General features: G+C 40.5%; 1 protein-coding gene across 1 annotated transcript; it reads right to left on the reverse strand.

Annotated features, from left to right (window-relative positions):
- Positions 1-6,977: 6,977 nt before the first annotated feature.
- LOC129842368 (zinc finger protein ZFP2-like) lies at positions 6,978-18,195 on the reverse strand. The gene is made up of 2 exons (XM_055910905.1): positions 17,581-18,195; positions 6,978-9,907 (listed from the first exon to the last, which is right to left on the reverse strand). The coding sequence occupies exons 1-2, from the start codon at positions 17,951-17,953 to the stop codon at positions 8,685-8,687; spliced, it is 1,596 nt and encodes a 531-aa protein (XP_055766880.1). The 5' UTR covers positions 17,954-18,195; the 3' UTR covers positions 6,978-8,684.
- Positions 18,196-18,539: the final 344 nt, after the last annotated feature.

Genomic DNA, 18,539 nt, shown 5'->3' on the forward strand with positions numbered 1-18,539 from the left:
GTGAGTTTTAGGAAGACGACAGTTCTAGAATTTACAGAGTTTTAGGATTCTATGGAAAGAAAAGCATAAAAAAATTATACGATTGTATATTATTATTCAGAAATACATGTTTTTAATTGTTGACAGCCAGTAGACACCATGTTTATATTGTAGAAGGTGAAGCATTGTAGATGATTATGTGAAATGGAAGTTGTAGAGATACTCTGAATGATTGGCAATGAAAAGCTAACTGACATTTACTCCTGAGGTGCTGACCTGTTACAACCACTGTGATTATTAATATTTGACCCTGCTGGTCATCTATGAACATTTGAACATCTTGACCATGTTCTGTTATAATCTCTACCTGGCACAGCCAGAAGAGGACTGGCCACCCCTCAGAGCCTGGTTCCTCTCTAGGTTTCTTCCTAGGTTCTGGTCTTTCTTGGGAGTTTTTCCTAGACACCGTGCTTCTACACCTGCATTGCTTGCTGTTTGGGGTTTTAGGCTGGGCTTCTGTACAGCACTCTGTGACATCAGCTGATGTAAGAAGGGCTTTATAAATACATTTGATGGATTGATTGTACAACTGAATGCATTCAACTGAAATGTGTCTTGGGTGCACTGATTGGTGTCACCTCGTTAGTCAGTATGTGTTACACCTGTGCTGGCTTGTCCATCTCGTTAGTGCGAAGGTGTTTCACCTGAGCTGGTCCAGGTTCTATTTAAGAGTGTCTGGCCCAGTGCTCCAGTTGTCTTGATAGATGTGGAGCGTCAACACCTTTAGTTGCGCCACCTTTTTGGTTTGCTTCCTGTCTGGAAGTTTGGTGTGGGTTTTTCTTTTGTTTCCCTCTTCTTGGGCAGATTTCGTGGTTCTCATGGTGGGTGTCTTTTAGGTCCCAGTTGTTGTTACTAGTCAATTTTCAGTGGACAACCCCATAGTGTCTTTCAGGACCCCTCCTAAAAAAACAAGCTTATATTTTGGGTTGGGTATAGCATCATATTGGTAATATTTTAATCAATGGCATTTCCTTGCAATGCTCATTAGTCTTTCAGTTGTTATTCTTCTGTTTGTTGTGTAGTAAATATCTGTTTAATTTTCATAATTTTTTTCCTGTGTTGCATCCATGTCTGACATGTGCTGTATAAATAAAGCTTGATTTGAAAATATTGCAAAACAAATTAACCCAATGACTGACCAATCAACAGACTCTTGGTACAATAATATAATATGAAAAACAGTATCAATCGCACTTTTCCAGCCTGCTGAAGGTGTGGTGGAGTGGTAAACACCACCCGGCTCTACCAGGGGCTTGAGGTGGTTACACCTGGCACCTAAATGTGACTTCTGTCATTTAAACACTCCAAGCTGCATTAGGTTCAGATCTACCAGGATTTGACTTTGACATAGTCTGGATGCAGTCAGGCCACTGAATATGCATAATCAATGTAAAGAGATGGGGTGAATGAGTGGGGAAAGTACATTTGACACAAATTACCTTCATAATATCAAAAAACAATGGTCATTGTAGTTATGTTTTATGTGCTAAATTATTTAGAATATTGGCCTGTTGGAAACTACAACTCTACTTCATCACACAGTTCAGGCTGGATCTGATTTATCTCTAGAGAAACTACAACTCACTACATCACAGTTCAGGCTGGGTCTGATTTATCTCTAGAGAAACTACAACTCCCTACTACATCACACAGTTCAGTCTGGATCTGATTTATCTCTGTTTTGTAAGGGAAAAATCTATGTTAACCTCTTTAACTTTATACAACTTCTGATGTGTTGAAGGGTCTCTTTATTGTTGAGAAGTTTATGTGTATGTTTGTGTGGGTCTGCAACCACACACCCTCTCGACAGACAGGCCAAAGGCGCTCAGATCAATTCAGGGAACCGGTGATCTACTTCAGAGGAACTGTGTCTAGAGTGACTTCCTGTTGTTTTGATACCTCACTGGAAAACTAGAATAACTAGCTGTTGCTACAGAACGAGACGACCAATTCACAGTTAGTTTGTGTCTCGTTCTCCACACACGGACACATACCAAGATCACGTGTTTTCTATATGCACAAGATAGTTTGACTATATAAGGCTTCTGAACTCCTTGTGTCATCGAGCTCTCGGCCTTCCACCTCAGAGTGTAGGGCTGACCAGCTACATTATTGCAATTCTTATCAAATAAAGGTTGATTGTTTGAAGAAATGGCAAAGTCTCTCCTTATTGGTTAGAATTTCCACCACAATGTGCAATAGGTTTTTTCAATACCAATGATGATAAACTAGATCTATTCTGTTGTTGATTTACTTCTGTGTTTTGAGTCGTTGTCCTGTTGCATCACCCAACTTCTGTTGAGCTTCAATTGGCGGACAGACAGCCGTACATTCTCCTGTAAAATGTCTTGATATACTTGGGAATTCATTTTTCCCTCGATGACAGCAAGCTGTCCAGACCCTGAGGCAGCAAAGCAGCCCCAAACCATGACTCTCCCTCCACCAGACTTTACAGTTGGGACGAGGTTTTGATGTTGGTGTGCTGTGCCTTTTGGTCTCCACACATAGTGTTGTGTGTTCATACTGTATTGGAGCAGCAGCAGCAGCTGACTGCCCAGTTCAACATCAGTTCACCGTCTCACCTCATACTGTATTGGAGCAGCAGCAGCTGACTGCCCAGTTCAATGTCAGTTCACCGTCTCACCTCATACTGTATTGGAGCAGCAGCAGCTGACTGCCCGGTTCAACGTCAGTTCACCGTCTCACCTCATACTGTATTGGAGCAGCAGCAGCTGACTGTCCAGTTCAACGACAGTTCACGTCTCACTTCATACTGTATTGGAGCAGCAGCAGCAGACTTGATCGTTGATGCTAGTCATCATGTTTTTAATCTGAGAGTAAATAGAGCTTACTACAACTCTAAAAATGAAGGGTTCAACTGGAGTTGTTCTCAGATCCCCTAAGAACCGTAGGGTTCTTGGTCAATGAAAAACAGCCCCAAAAGGTTCTTCAAAGAACTTGTTAGAAGGTGGGTTCATCGAGGAACCTCCGTTGTTGCTGGACTTCTTCCGGGAACTTCGCAATTACAACTGAAAACGATGGTGGCAAGTTTGGATGCGACAACAGTTAAAAAGGTTAAGTTGGGTTGATGTTTGGCTCTGAATATGTCTCGAAATAATTTATTATAATAATATAACATACTAATAATGAATAACGAAGACAATAATGGTTTTCTGTGAATTACCTTCCATAACGTTACTATAGTTAATTTCCGTAAATATTAGAAAGACGGGTTTGATCGTCGGCGTTGTATGAGCTACAGTACAGTACCGTTATCTAGCTAGATAACGTTATGTCCTAACTAGGCACAACTAGGTTTGGATTATTTCCTCAACTATAATCTTTCACATATATTCTATATCGTTTCCATAAAGCCAACATTGCTTTACAATCATTAACGTAAGTTTCCAATCTAGAGCAGTTCTCACATTTGTGATAATGAACTAGCTAACGTTAACTAACTAACTAACTAAGGACGGCGACCTGTCCAGACGAGATGGTACAACGAACTGAATCGTCAATGGAGGTCTTCCTCTTTATATAGCCTGCTACAGCATGCAATACTATTAACTCACAAGGGGGCATAACGTTACATGGACAATACAATCCCATTTTGGAAACGTTACATGGACAATACTATCCCATTTTGGAAACGTTACATGTACAATACTATCCCATTTTGGAAACGTTACATGGACAATACCATCCCAATTATTGGAAACGTTACATGGACAATACTATCCCATTTTGGAAACGTTACATGGACAATACTATCCCATTTTGGAAACGTTACATGGACAATACTATCCCATTTTGGAAACGTTACATGTACAATACTATCCCATTTTGGAAACGTTACATGGACAATACTATCCCATTTTGGGAACGTTACATGTACAATACTATCCCATTTTGGAAACATTACATGTCTGCCCCCTTGTGGAGGGAAATTAATATCTTAGATGGTAGCTGTAGATGGGATTCAAATGCATAATGGTATAAATACAGTGTCTAGACTACCTCTTTTGTATAAATGCCCTTCAGAATGCCAACACAGATTTTCCACGCAGCAAAATGTTGCGTATAATCTTTCAAGTCAGCCTGAGAAAATATTGAACAATTTGTGTACAAAGATATCTTGAAATGTGATATAAGGCCTGTATGGCAGTACTGTTACTGTATGGCAGTACTGTATTGGCTAGTGCTTTATCCAATATGTTCTTCTATTTTACATTATATTGTATGTCGATGCCATTTATCTTTCAATATTTATTTAATATATATATGTTTTAATGCTTGTGAGACTATTCTTTGACACATTTTCTCTTCCTTTGAAATTCTTATAGGACAGAACATGGACACAATGCAATTGGGATCAAGAAGAAGGTACAGATATGTTGTAGGACAGCTGCATTTGAAGTGTACATTTAATCTACATAGCAGTCAATACAAACTGACATCTATTAGCATACAAACGTGTGTGCAAACTATTAATGATCTTTTCAGATCTTCTCAGAAATGAATCAAGTCCATGGAATGGATATGAGAGTGAAATCCCGCTGGCCTTTGATGGGGAGAACATCCACGCCCTCGAGGACGTCCCCATGGGACTTGGGGCTCTGCTACGGCTGTATTTTGTATTTTCCCGTAAATTTCCCTAAAATGTCAGAAAAACACTTATGTTGTTAAGTTACTGTGTTCTGGGGATAAGAGAAGTTGGGGTGAAGTTACCAGGGCCGGTCATAAAGATGGCAAACTTCCTAACATAACTAAGTGGATACGATATCCACACTAAAGCTGAAAAATCTGTATTTAGCATCAAGTCTACAATGTTGTTAGTTTACCTATGATTCATTTTTAATGTATGTTGTTGTTATTGTACATCATTATTTTGTATATTTTAAATGTCATGAAAAGCACTGTACAAAGTAAATGTATTATTTATTATGGTCTGACTAAACAAATTCTGATTTACAATGACGGCCCAACGCTCTATCCCATGTGTAACTATGTGTTGTTTGCTTTATCTTTGCTTTATCTTTACCAGGTCGTGGGTATAAATGAGAAGTTGTTCTCAACTGGCCTACCTGGTTAACTAAAGGTGAAAACATTGTGACATCATTAAAATACAAGGCTAACATTTAAAACATTCTGCATTGTGACATAATTTAAAGGTGAAATAAAGAAAACACATGATCTTGGTATGTGTCTGTGTGTGGAGAACGAGACACAGACTAACTGGGAATTGGTTGTCTCGTTCTGTAGCAACAGATAGTTATTCCAGTCTTCTAGTGAGGTGTTAAAACAACAGGAAATCACTCTCCACACAGTTCCTGTGAAGTAGATCAACGGTTCCCCGAATTGGGGCAAGCAAGCGCCTTTGGCCTGTCTGCCCAGAGGGTGTGTCTAGAGCTAGTCTGGAGATAAATCGGATCCAGACTGAACTGTGTGACGTAGTAGGGAGTCGTAGTTTCTCTAGAGATAAATCAGATCCAGCCTGAACTGTGTGATTTAGTAGAGAGTTGTAGTTTCTCTAGAGATAAATCAGACCCAGACTGAACTGTGTGATGTAGTAGGGAGTTGTAGTTTCTCTAGAGATAAATCAGACCCAGCCTGAACTGTGTGATGTAGTAGGGAGTTGTAGTTTCTCATGAGACAAATCAGACCCAGACTGAACTGTGTGATGTAGTAGGGAGTTGTAGTTTCTCTAGAGATGAATCAGATCCAGACTGAACTGTGTGACGAAGTAGGAAGTTGGAGTTTCCAACAGGCCAATATTCTACATAGTTTAGCGCATAAAAGGTAATTAACTACAATGACCATAATCCATTGCGTGCCTACTTGTCTTGTCTGTGCTTCTTTTACACCTGCTATGTAAAAGAGACAGAAGAATGCACGATGGTCAATGCTATCTGGGATCCTTGGGACATCCCTACCCTAAACTTAACCATTTTAAATGTCAACTAAAATGGGCTAGGGACGTCCCAAGGATGTATCTCTTCCTGAAAATACATGATCTAAGTGATTGATAGTTGGTATTCAGCAGTCATAAAGCCTTATTTACTTTAATGAACTACTAAAATTGTGATTTTGTCAGACAGCATAGACAGCAGCTCTACACTTTATTGACTGACTGATCCATTCATCCTTCCATCCCTCCTCAGCCTTCCTCCCCTAGCCTTCCTCTCCTCTGAAGACCCAGTGAGGGTGGAGCTCAGTCAGAGAGCTGTTGAGGGACTGGTTAGGAAGAACACTTCTACAGCCAGAGCGGTCACATGGTTAAGATGGTAAACATTTATGTACCCTTAGTGGTTCATCACATCAGCAAAAAGGAATATGTCCCATCATCTATGTTTATTTACATTAGTGCAAATTGTCCACCGATATTGGTGTAATTTCTCACCCCTTTTGGCTGTATGAAAGTTAATTTCCCCTGAGACACACACATTTGTTCTTTGATATGAAGGTAATTTGTGTAAAATGTACTTTCCCCCACTCAGTCACCCCATCTCTTTACAATGCTTATGCATTTTTGGTGGCCTGACTGCATCCAGACTATGTCAAAGGCCCAGCCTGGTAGATCTGAACCTAATGCAGCTTGGAGTGATCAGATGACAGATGTCACATTTAGGTGCCAGGTGTAACTGAGGCTGTAGATGCTCCATATCCATTACTTTGAGTGTTTTATATAATATGACTAAATGTGTTTCTGTGTTGCAGGGGCAGTCAAGAAATGGAACGGCAAGGCCACAGAACATGAAATATGCAGAGCTGTGGGAGACCACCTCAAGCCCCTGGTAGAGCCGGGGGTGGTGTTTACCACTCCACCATGCCTCCAGCAGGCTGGAAAAGTGGGATTGATACTGTTTTTCATACTAAGATGGACCAAGAGTCTGTTGATTGGTCAGTCATAGGGTTAATTTGCTTTGCAATATGTTCAAATCAAGCTTTATTTATACAGCACATTTCAGACATGCAACACAATGGCTTCACAGGAAAAAACAATGAAAATAAACAGAAATATTTAGTACACAAACATAAGAGGATAAAAAAACAATAACAACTTAAAGACTAATGAGCATCCTAAGGAAATGCCATTGATTAAAATGTTAAAATATCCAACCCAAAATATTAGCTTGTTTTTTAGGAGGGGTTCTGAAAGACACTATGGGGGTGTCCAATGAAAGTTGACTAGTAACAACAACTAGGACCTAAAAGACACCCACCATGAGACCCACTAAATCTGCCCAAGAGGCAAACAAAAGAAAAACCCACACCAAAACAAAGGTGGAGCAACTAAAGGTGTTGACTCTCCACATCTATCAAGACAACTGGAGCACTGGGCCAGACACTCTTAAATAGAACCTGGACCAGCTCAGGTGAAACACCTTCCCACTAACGAGATGGACAAGCCAGCACAGGTGTAACACATACTGACTAACGAGGTGACACCAATCAGTGCGTCCTTATTGCTAACAAGCTATACTTGCTAACGAGCTATACTTGCTAACGAGCTATACTTGCTAACGAGCTATACTTGCTAACGAGCTATACTTGCTAACGAGCTATACTTGCTAACGTCCAAACATAAATGGAAAAACCAAAGACTGTAACACCTTCCCCCTTAAGACAAAAAATATATCCTACATTTATGACTCAATTTATTAGGATTGTTAATTAATAAAATTGATTATAGACAGATTTATTATACTGCGTCCATGTGTATAGGCTGCAAGTATGTTGAAATTTAAAATAAATATTTTCAACTAAAACCAAACTTATATTGTACGTCGGGTCATAATCTTATTTTCAGTGACATGTTGCTAGGTGGGATATCCCCAATATCACAGTTTTAAAGTGTCCAAATCAATAGTCCAAATGCAGAAACAGTTTGTGATAAATTGAAAACCTAAACGTAAAATGTACTATATACACAAACATCTGCCACAATAATCATATTACTTAAACAAGCACCTTATAAACTGCACAAGCACCAGAAACGCTGTTGTTTTGACAAGTAGCAAAAAATCACTGAAATCGATTAGGTGGGAAATCCGGTTGTAGGTGCTGTTGAAACTAACAACTAAACAAAACACATGGAAATGGGAGATATATTTTACCTCACTGGTTAGAGGACAACCTGCAGAAGACAGTCAGCTACATTTTGGAGAGATGCATTTAAATTTAGGGGTCGCTAAACAAAGGAACGCAACACTTATTTGTCATCACTCATCGATATCATGTTGAAATAAATTGTGCCGAGAGGGAGATGAGGTTGTACGTCCTGTTTAAAACTAACAGCTCAAAAACCACACAGAACCTGGGAATAATGTGTACATCCCTGGTTAGAGGACAATTTGTAGAAAACAGCTCGCTACATTTTGAAGTGTTGCATTTTGATTGAAGTGGGTCACCAACGTGGTAAGTGTAACACAACTCTTTTCTTGTTAGTCACTTTTTGTTAAATCTCATAAATAGTACTCTTCCAATTCAGAGCCTGGATTTTCCCCCTGAGGCTAATATCCATTTCATGTTAAAATCAATAGAACAGGGGGCAAACGTTTAGGGTTCTACACTATGACATCATTAAAATACTCCTACTACAATGTTAAAACATTCTACATTGTGACATTATTTCATTGATATCATGAAACAACTCCTTCATGTATTTTCTGATGTTTGATCAGAGATCTTTTATCAGAGTATCTCTTCCCACATTGATCACAGCTATAAGGTTTCTCTCCTGTGTGTGTTCTCTGGTGTGATATCAGGTTGCTTAGCTGAGTAAAACTCTTCCCACATTGAGTACAGCTATTGGGTTTCTCTCCTGTGTGTGTTCTTTGGTGTCGAGACAGAATGCTAGATGCAGCAAAACTCTTCCCACATTGACCACAGCTATAAGGTTTCTCTCCTGTGTGTGTTCTCTGGTGTAATGTCAGATGGTAAGATTGAACAAAACTCTTCCCACATTGATCACAGCCATAAGATTTCTCTCCTGTGTGTGTTCTCTGGTGCACTGTCAGATTGCTAGATGCAGCAAAACTCTTCCCACATTGACCACAGCTAAAGGGTTTCTCTCCTGTGTGTGTTCTCTGGTGCACTGTCAGATTGCTAGATGCAGCAAAACTCTTGCCACACTGACCACAGCTAAAGGGTTTTACTCCTGTGTGTATTCTCTGGTGCACTGTCAGTTCTCCAGATAGACCAAAACTCTTCCCACATTGATCACAGCTATAAGATTTCTCTCCTGTGTGTGTTCTCTTGTGTCGAGTCAGAATGTTAGATGCCATAAAACTCTTCCCACATTGATCACAGCTATAAGGTTTCTCTCCTGTGTGTGTTCTCTTGTGTTGAGTCAGAATGTTAGATGTAATAAAACTCTTCCAACATTGATCACAGCTATAGGATTTCTCTCCTGTGTGTATTCTCTGGTGTACTGTCAGATGGCCAGATTGACCAAAACTCTTCCCACATTGATCACAGCTATAAGGTTTCTCTCCTGTGTGTGTTCTCTTGTGTTTAGTCAGACATCCAGACTCAGTAAAACTCTTCCCACATTGACAACAGCTATACGGTTTCTCTCTTGTGTGTGTTCTCTTGTGTGATGTCAGATTGCCAGATTGAACAAAACTCTTCCCACATTGATCACAGCTATAAGGTTTCTCTCCTGTGTGGATTCTCTGATGAATTGTAATGCCTGATGAGGTGAATGTCTTCCCACAGTCAGAGCAGCAGTGAGTTCTCTTCCCTTTGGATCTTTGCAGGTGTTTCTTGAGGTGTTCTGATCTGGAGAGACTCTTCTCTGCCTCCTCAGCATCATGAGGTTGTTGAGGCTCCCCAGAGGATCCACGACTGTCCCCCCTCTCTCCTGTATGAATGACAAAGTCAGACAGAGGGTTAAAGGCCCACAACAGTAGAAATTCATTGTATATTTGAGGTAAAAGGTGATGCCCAGATCATACCCATGAAGTTGTACAACAATTGATGTATGTTAAATTATTTGACAATTAAGACAGTCAACTTAGCAACAGACATATTTTGTCTAGTTTTCACATTAGTGGTAACTAGAAATAAGTTATTACAATTGTTGAAATCCTAAGCACTGTGCCAGACGACTTTTGGTCTCGAATATAGGCCCCTTTCTGTGTTAGCTAAAATTGCAGCACGAGGGCAATGCGCACACAATTTGATTGCAGAAACACAAGATCAAGAGTCCTACTCAGGAGTATTCTCATAGGCTGACAGCAAAAATAGCCTCATTTTCCAGGTTGCTTATAAGGGCATTTCACATTAAATATGGATTAGAATTGTAGGGCTTGAATCACGCGCTTAATATGTTTGTGTTATTGTCGCAAATCATCTGATTTATAGTTAAATTCAACAAGTAAAATGCTCTTTGGCTAGCTTTGCCATCAGCCTGACAATAAGGGTTCGTACACTAGGTTTTTAAACAATTGGCCCATAAATTCACCTAACAATAACATAGACCTAATGTATGACCCATAACTTCACCTAACAACATAGACCTACTGTAGGACCCAAAACATCACCGAACAACATAGGACCCATAACTTCACCTAACAACAACATAGACCTACTGTAGGACCCATAACTTCACTCAACAACATAGACCTACTGTTGATAGAATACTTTATATGTTTAAAGTAATGACTAAAGTATTCCACCCTGAAAACTGTAGAACTGTATGACGTGTTAAGATCATAAGACTATAATCTGATGATGATGTGTGTGTTGGAGAAGACTTGTAAATAGTATTCATTTATTGAGTTAATGTTGAACAATAGAAGGGAACATTCAACATTTGTGATTTAAGTGTGTTTCAAAGTAGGTTAGAGAAATATTGACGGTTAGGAGGGAACATGTCTGTGGGGGTTTGTAGGAAACAAGTTGATCTATTTCTCTGAAGAAATAGGCGAGACTGAGCTCCGAGAAGGGAAGTAAGCCAGGCGCTGCGAAACCACAGAGGTTTTCTGTTCTGAGCTAGACTTGTCAGTTGCAGACATGAAGATAGAGGAACCCGTTTAGACAGAAGGCGCTATCAAAGTAGAACATTGTGACAGAGTTAGAGAAGAGGATGGGCATTTATAAAGTGTCATGGTATAACCAAATGTGAGGTATAAAAGGCTATGTGCATTGTATGATTTTCAGAGAGTGTCGTGGAAAATCATCTCAGAAATATAACGCTTTATCAGAACTTGTGAAATCAAAACATGCTTTTATTTACAATAGTATAACCATCTCGGAAGTCCCACGGAACACCCACACCCAGAGCACTCGTTCGTTCTTTATACACAAATAGCATATGGGTCCACCCCATATGCAAATAAACATACTTCCCATAATTCTTCCTGCCATCATTATCTTTTTAGTTCAGGCTTCCTGCTTGTTCACGCCTACTAACGCCCATTATCTGCTTTCAGTTGAATTATAATAGTGGCCAGACCCGTGCTTGTCTTAAAAATAATATATGTCCATCTATCCTATAAGCCTATGACTCAACCCTGTATTTAACTCAGTGCCCCAACATGTTCTCTGGTATGTGTCCTTAATGGAATCAGCAAACTATGTGTCTAATGGGTCTAAGTGCCCTAAACACATATTTCTCTGACATGTATGCTTTTCTAGTGGAATGGGTAGACTATAAATCTAGTGTGTCAAAGCGCCCTGTAGGCGCCCGCATGTCTGGTCAACCCGCCAGCACAATGGAGAATATACAAGGGTCAGAGGGCCAGAACATCCCCCAGTAGACCTCCATCACCACGGTCCCATGACCCCTGTCAACATGCGGTTCGCTACCACCACACCATCTGCCAATCTTCGGTTTCCTGTATTTACCAGAATGGCAAATGCACTCACATCTGCCCTCTTATACTACCTTCCAGTATACTCCTGTCTATTGTTTAATAGTGTGATATCTACCTACATATGTCACTTACTCCTACAAGAGCTCTCTGAATAAAGGACTGATCTATTGCAGACTGAGACTTTGTCTAATTCTTCATTAACCAGAACCTTACAACCTCTGGGAATTGGTCAAAGCTTGAGTGATAGTTGAGTTCAACCATTGAGATAGCAAAATTCTCGTGACAGAAGGACCTCGGCGTTACTCTGGTCCCTGATCTCTCTTTTGATGAACATATCAAGACTAGAGGTCGACCGATTAATCGGAATGGCCGATTAATTAGGGCCGATTTCACGTTTTCATAACTATCGGAAATCTGTATTTTTGGACACCGATTTGGCCGATTATTATTATTATTTATTTTTTTACACCTTTATTTAATCTTTATTTAACTAGGCAAGTCAGTTAAGAACACATTCTTATTTTCAATGATGGCCTAGGAAAGGTGGGTTAACTGCCTCGTCCAGGGGCAGAATGACATATTTTCACCTTGTCAGCTAGGGTGATTCAATCTTGCAACCTTACAGTTAACTAGTCTAACGCGCTAACCACCTGATTACATTGCATTCCACGAGGAGCCTCCCTGTTACGCGAATGCATTAAGCCAAGGTAAGTTGCTAGCTAGCATTAAACTGATCTTATAAAAAACAATCAATCAATCAATCAATCATTATCACTAGTTAACTACACATGGTTGATGATATTACTAGTTTATCTAGCGTGTCCTGCGTTGCTTATAATCGATGCGGTGTGTATCGTTGCTCCAATGTGTACCTAACCAGAAACATCAATGCCTTTCTTAAAATCAATACACAGAAGTATATATTTTTAAACCTGCATGTTTAGCTAAAAGAAATCCAGGTTAGCAGGCAATATTAACCAGGTGAAATTGTGTCACTTCTCTTGCGTTCATTGCACGCAGAGTCAGTGTATACGCAACAGTTTGGGCCGCCTAATTTGCCAGAATTTTACGTAATTATGACATAACATTGAAGGTTGTGCAATGTAACAGGAATATTTAGACTTATGGATGCCACCCGTTAGATAAAATGTGGAACGGTTTCGTATTTCACTGAAAGAATAAACGTCTTGTTTTCGAGATGATATGGCCGAATCCGGAAACTATTAATGACCTAAGGCTCGTATTTCTGTGTGTTATGTTATACACAGAAATACGTTATACGTTATTTACGTTATCTTAGACTTTGTTACGTTATAACTAAGTCTAAGATTTGATAGAGCAGTCTGACTGAGCGGTGGTAGGCAGCAGCAGGCTCGTAAGCATTCATTCAAACAGCACTTTCGTGCATTTTGCCAGCAGCTCTTCGTTGTGCGTCGAGCATTGCGCTGTTTATGACTTCAAGCCTATCAACTCCCGAGATTAGGCTGGTGTAACCGATGTGAAATGGCTAGCTAGTTAGCGGGGTGCGCGCGTTTCAAGCGTTTCAAACGTCACTCGCTCTGAGACTTGGAGTGGTTGTTCCCCTTGCTCTGCATGGGTAACGCTGCTTTGAGGGTGGCTGTTGTCGTTGTGTTCCTGGTTCGAGCCCAGGTAGCGACAAGGAGAGGGACGGAGGCTATACTGTTACACTGGCAATACTAAAGTGCCTATAAGAACATCCAATAGTCAAAGGTTAATGAAATACAAATGGTATAGAGAGAAATAGTCCAATAATTCCTATAATAACTACAACCTAAAACTTCTTACCTGGGAATATTGAAGACTCATGCTAAAAGGAACCACCAGCTTTCATATGTTCTCATGTTCTGAGCAAGGAACTTAAACGTTAGCTTTCTTACATGGCACATATTGCACTTTTACTTTCTTCTCCAACACTTTTTTTTTGCATTATTTAAACCAAATTGAACATGTTTCATTATTTTTTTGAGGCTAAATTGATTTTATTGATGTATTATATTAAGTTAAAATAAGTGTTCATTCAGTATTGTTGTAATTGTCATGATTTCAAATAAATAACATAAAAATAAAAATCGTCCGATTAATCGGTATCAGCTTTTTTGGGTCCTCCAATAATTGGTATCTGTATCACCGTTGAAAAATCATAATCGGTCGACCTCTAATCAAGACTGTTTGAAGGACAGCTTTTTTTCTATCTACGTAACATTGCAAAAATCTGAAATGTCCTGTCCAAAAATGCTGCAGAATAATTCATCCATGCTTTTGTCACTTCTAGGTTAGACCACTGCAATGCTCTACTTTCCGGCTACCTGGATAAAGCACTAAATGAACTTCAGTTAGTGCTAAATACAGCTGCTAGAATCTTGACTAGAACCCCAAAATTTGATCATATTACTCCAGTGCTAGCCTCTCTACACTTGGCTTCCTGTTAAGGCAAGGGCTGATTTCAAGGTTTTACTGCGAACCTACAAAACATTACATGGGCTTGCTCCTACCTATCTTCCTGATTTGGTCCTGCCCTACATACCTACACGTACACTACGGTCACAAGACGCAGGCCTCCTAATTGTCCCTAGAATTTCTAAGCAAACAGCTGGAGGCAGGGCTTTCTCCTTGAGAGCTCAATTTTTATGGAATGGTCTGCCTACCCATGTGAGAGACGCAGACTCGATCTCAACCTTTAAGTCTTTACTGAAGACTTATCTCTTCAGTAGGTCATATGATTGAGTGTAGTCTTGCCCAGGAGTGTGAAGGTGAACGGAAAAGCACTGGAGCAACGAACCACTTTTGCTGTCTCTGCCTGACAGGTTCTCCTCTCTCCACTGGGATTCTCTGCCTCTAACCTTATCACAGGGGCTGAGTCACTGGCTTACTGGTGCTCTTCCATGCAGTCCCTAGGAGGGGTGCGTCACTTGAGTGGGTTGAGTCACTGACGTGGTCTTCCTGTCTGGGTGGTCGCCCCCCATGGGTTGTGCCGTGGCGGAGATCTTTGTGGGCTATACTCGGCCTTGTCTCTTGTTGTAAGTTGGTGGTTGAAGGTATCCCTCTAGTGGTGTGGGGGCTGTGTTTTGGCAAAGTGGGTGGGGTTATATCCTGCCTGTATGACCCTGTCCGGGGTCATCGGATGGGGCAACAGTGTCTCCTGACCCATCCTGTCTAAGCCTCCAGTATTTATGCTGCAGTAGGTTATGTGTCGGGGGGCTAGGATCAGTCTGTTATATCTGGAGAATTTATCCTGTCTTATCCGGTGTCCTGTGTGAATTTAAGTATGCTCTCTCTAATTCTATCTTTCTTTCTTTCTCCCTTTCTTTCTTTCTCTCTCGGAGGAGGACCTGAGCCCTAGGACCATGCTTCAGGACTACCTGGCATGATGACTCCTTGCTGTCCCCAGTCCACCTGGCCGTGCTGCTGCTCCAGTTACAACTGTTCTGCCTGCGGCTATGGAACCCTGACCTGTTCACCGGACATGCAACCTGCCCCAGACCTGCTGTTATCAACTCTCTAAAGACAGCAGGAGCGGTAGAGATACTCTCAATGATTGGCTATGAAAAGCCAACTGACATTTACTCCTGAGGTGCTGACCTGTTGCACCCTCGACAACTACTGTGATTATTATTATTTGACCATGCTGGACATTTATGAACATTTGAACATCTTGGCCATGTTCTGTTATAATCTCCACCCGGCACAGCCGGAAGAGGACTGGCTACCCCTCATAGCCTGGTTCCTCTCTAGGTTTCTTCCTAGGTTTTGGTCTGTCCCTGGAGTTTTTCCTAGCCACCGTGCTTCTACACCTGCATTGCTTGCTGTTTGAGGTTTAAGGCTGGGTTTCTGTACAGCACTTTGAGATATCAGCTGATGTAAGAAGGGCTACATAAATACATTTGATTTGAAATATGATTCGATTTAACAACAACATAGACCTACTGTAAGACCCATAATTTCGCCTAGCAATAACACAGACATGCTGCATGACCCATAACTTCACCTAACAACATAGACCTACTGTAGGACCCATAACTTCACCTAGCAATAACATAGACCTACTGTAGGACCCATAACTTCACCTAACAACATATACCTACTGTAGGACCCCTAACATCATCGAAAAACATAGGACCAATAACTTCCCCTAACAACAACATAGACCTACTGTAGGACCCAAAACTTCCCCTAGCAATAACACAGACCTACTGTAGGAACCCAAAACTTCAACTAGCAAAAACACAGGACCCATTTCTTCACCAAACAACATACACCAACTGTAGGACCCATAACTTCCCCTAATAACAACATAGACCTACTGTAGGACCCATAACTTCCCCTAATAACAACATAGACCCACTGTAAGACCCATATCTTCAATTAACAACACAGACCTACTGTAGGACCCACGACTTCACCCAACAACAACTTAGACCTACTGTAGGACCCACAACTTCACCTAAAAACAACATAAACCTACTGTAGGACCTATAACTTCCCCGAACAACCACATAGACCTACTATAGGACCCATAACTTCACCTAGCAATAACACAGACCTTCCGAATGACCAATAACTTCTCCTAACAACAATATAGACCTACTGTAGGACCCAAAACTTCCCCTAGCAATAACACAGACCTACTGTAGGAACCATAACTTCACCTAACAACAACATAGACCTACTGTAGAACCCAAAATTTCAACTAGCAAAAACACAGGACCCATAACTTCACCAAACAACAACATAGACCTACTCCAGGACCCATAACTTCAACAAACAACAACATAGACCTACTGTAGGACCAATAACTTCAACTAACAACATAAACCTACTGTAGAAACTATAACTTCACCTAACAACAATATAGACCTACTGTAGGACCCAACTTAATCCTTTAATGGCCTATAGTAATCTGTACTTAATCCTATAATGGCCTACAGTTATCTGTGCTTAATCCTATAATGGCCTATAGTAATCTGTGCTTAATCCTATAATGGCCTATAGAAATCTGTACTTAATCCTATAATGGCCTATAGTTATCTGTGCTTAATCCTATAATGGCTCTGGGGTAGTGAATTCGGGGAGCTGAACTCAAACCTGGGTCCAGTGACTCTCAAGTCAACACCTTATAACTGTTATGCCAAGCTTTCTCAATAGTTTTCTCTATGAATCTGAGTGGTTACATTTCTCCTTTCCCCACCCCTCAGCTGTTTACCAAACCAAGTCTCTGGGCAGCCATCTTGTTTCTGTTTAAATCCGAGGTTGTCCCTTCAAAAAAAGCCACACAACAATCAATCAACCAATATGCGGTTGAAACAATAACAAAACTGTAATTCCACCACTGTTTTGGTAATAAGATGATGGGGCTGGAGAAATGTAACTAGTCTCACATTCATAGACAGACCAATGGATGCAAGGACTGACCATCCATGATATCAACATTATAGTTTTAACCATGTTGAGGCTATACAGTGTTGATTTACATTGTTTCTAAACATTGGAGTAAAAAAACTTTATTTGGGGTTCTGATGGGGCAAACAGTTGAACTAAGCTCATGAGCCATGTGTTATATTCTTCAAGAATCAATGCCTATAAATAAATAATTTAAAAGTCCAAATATGGATGTAACTATTGCAGATTTCCCCTTTAACACCACACATCAGTTCAACAACTGCAGAGTTTGTGCCTCTGTACTTAAGACAGTACTTACTAGTGTTAATCACGGCCCGGTTTCTCAAAACCATCTTACGGCTAAGTTCATCGTTAGAACCATTGGATGCCTTAAGATGAGTTTGGGAAACCCAGCCCCGATATCCAGTTTCCTCCTCTTCTTCCTCCTCCTTTTTGGATGTGACAGTCATCTCCCCCTCCTCCTCTTTCAGTCCAAAAAACGCATCCTCCTCTTTCTCTTCCTCCTCCTCTTTCACTCTGAACGAGTCTTCCTCTTCTTTCACTGAAACGTCTTTCTCTTCTTCTTTCACTGTAACAGTCTCCTCTGCCTCCTCCTCTTTGACGAGAGCTTCTTTTTCCGTCCAGCAGATCTCATCTTCTTTAGCAGGAGGAGAGTAGCTTAGTGAACTCATGGTCGGAGATGTTAGCTAGTTAGCATTAGCGACTAGCCTAGTTCTAAGCTAATTTAGCAAACCAGCTAGCTGACAAACAACGTAAATATATAATTAAATGGGCCAACAAGTACATACGACAGAAGTGTGTTTAATACACAGCGACTAATATACACAGAAAACAGTGTAAAGAGCGTGAATGTTGTGGCTGTGTTTGCTAGAAAGCTACGGAGGTGTCTGACTAGCTGTTGTTGTTGAAGGAGCGTCCCGTCCACTAGATTATACGTCACACTGGCAGCATCGCCTGAACATAAAATACGCACATCGCCATCTGCTGACTGGAGTGGGAAACGCAGTTGAGGATCATATTTTATTTTCAGACAAAGATTATTTTAAATGGATTTAATTAAATAATACTATTATATTGAGACATACAAAGACAGGAATGTGTTGATTGATTAGTGCGAATAAAAAATGGTTACTACAGCACATTTAAGGCAGTTTCATTAAGTCATCATATAGATGTATATAATGAACAGACTAGAGTTATACTGCTCCTACATGGTGTAACAATACATCATGTAGATGTATATGATGAACAGACTAG

The sequence above is a fragment of the Salvelinus fontinalis genome, unplaced genomic scaffold, assembly GCF_029448725.1.
Source record: "Salvelinus fontinalis isolate EN_2023a unplaced genomic scaffold, ASM2944872v1 scaffold_0036, whole genome shotgun sequence".
NCBI lineage: Eukaryota > Metazoa > Chordata > Actinopteri > Salmoniformes > Salmonidae > Salvelinus > Salvelinus fontinalis.

Excerpts from the sequence above, each read along its gene's own strand:
- LOC129842368 (XM_055910905.1), bottom strand. The coding sequence starts at position 17,953 with ATGAGTTCACTAAGCTACTCTCCTCCTGCTAAAGAAGATGAGATCTGC. Across the intron at positions 9,908-17,580 it reads CCGGGCCGTGATTAACACTA|GAGAGAGGGGGGACAGTCGT; the intron begins GTAAGTACTGTC and ends TCATTCATACAG.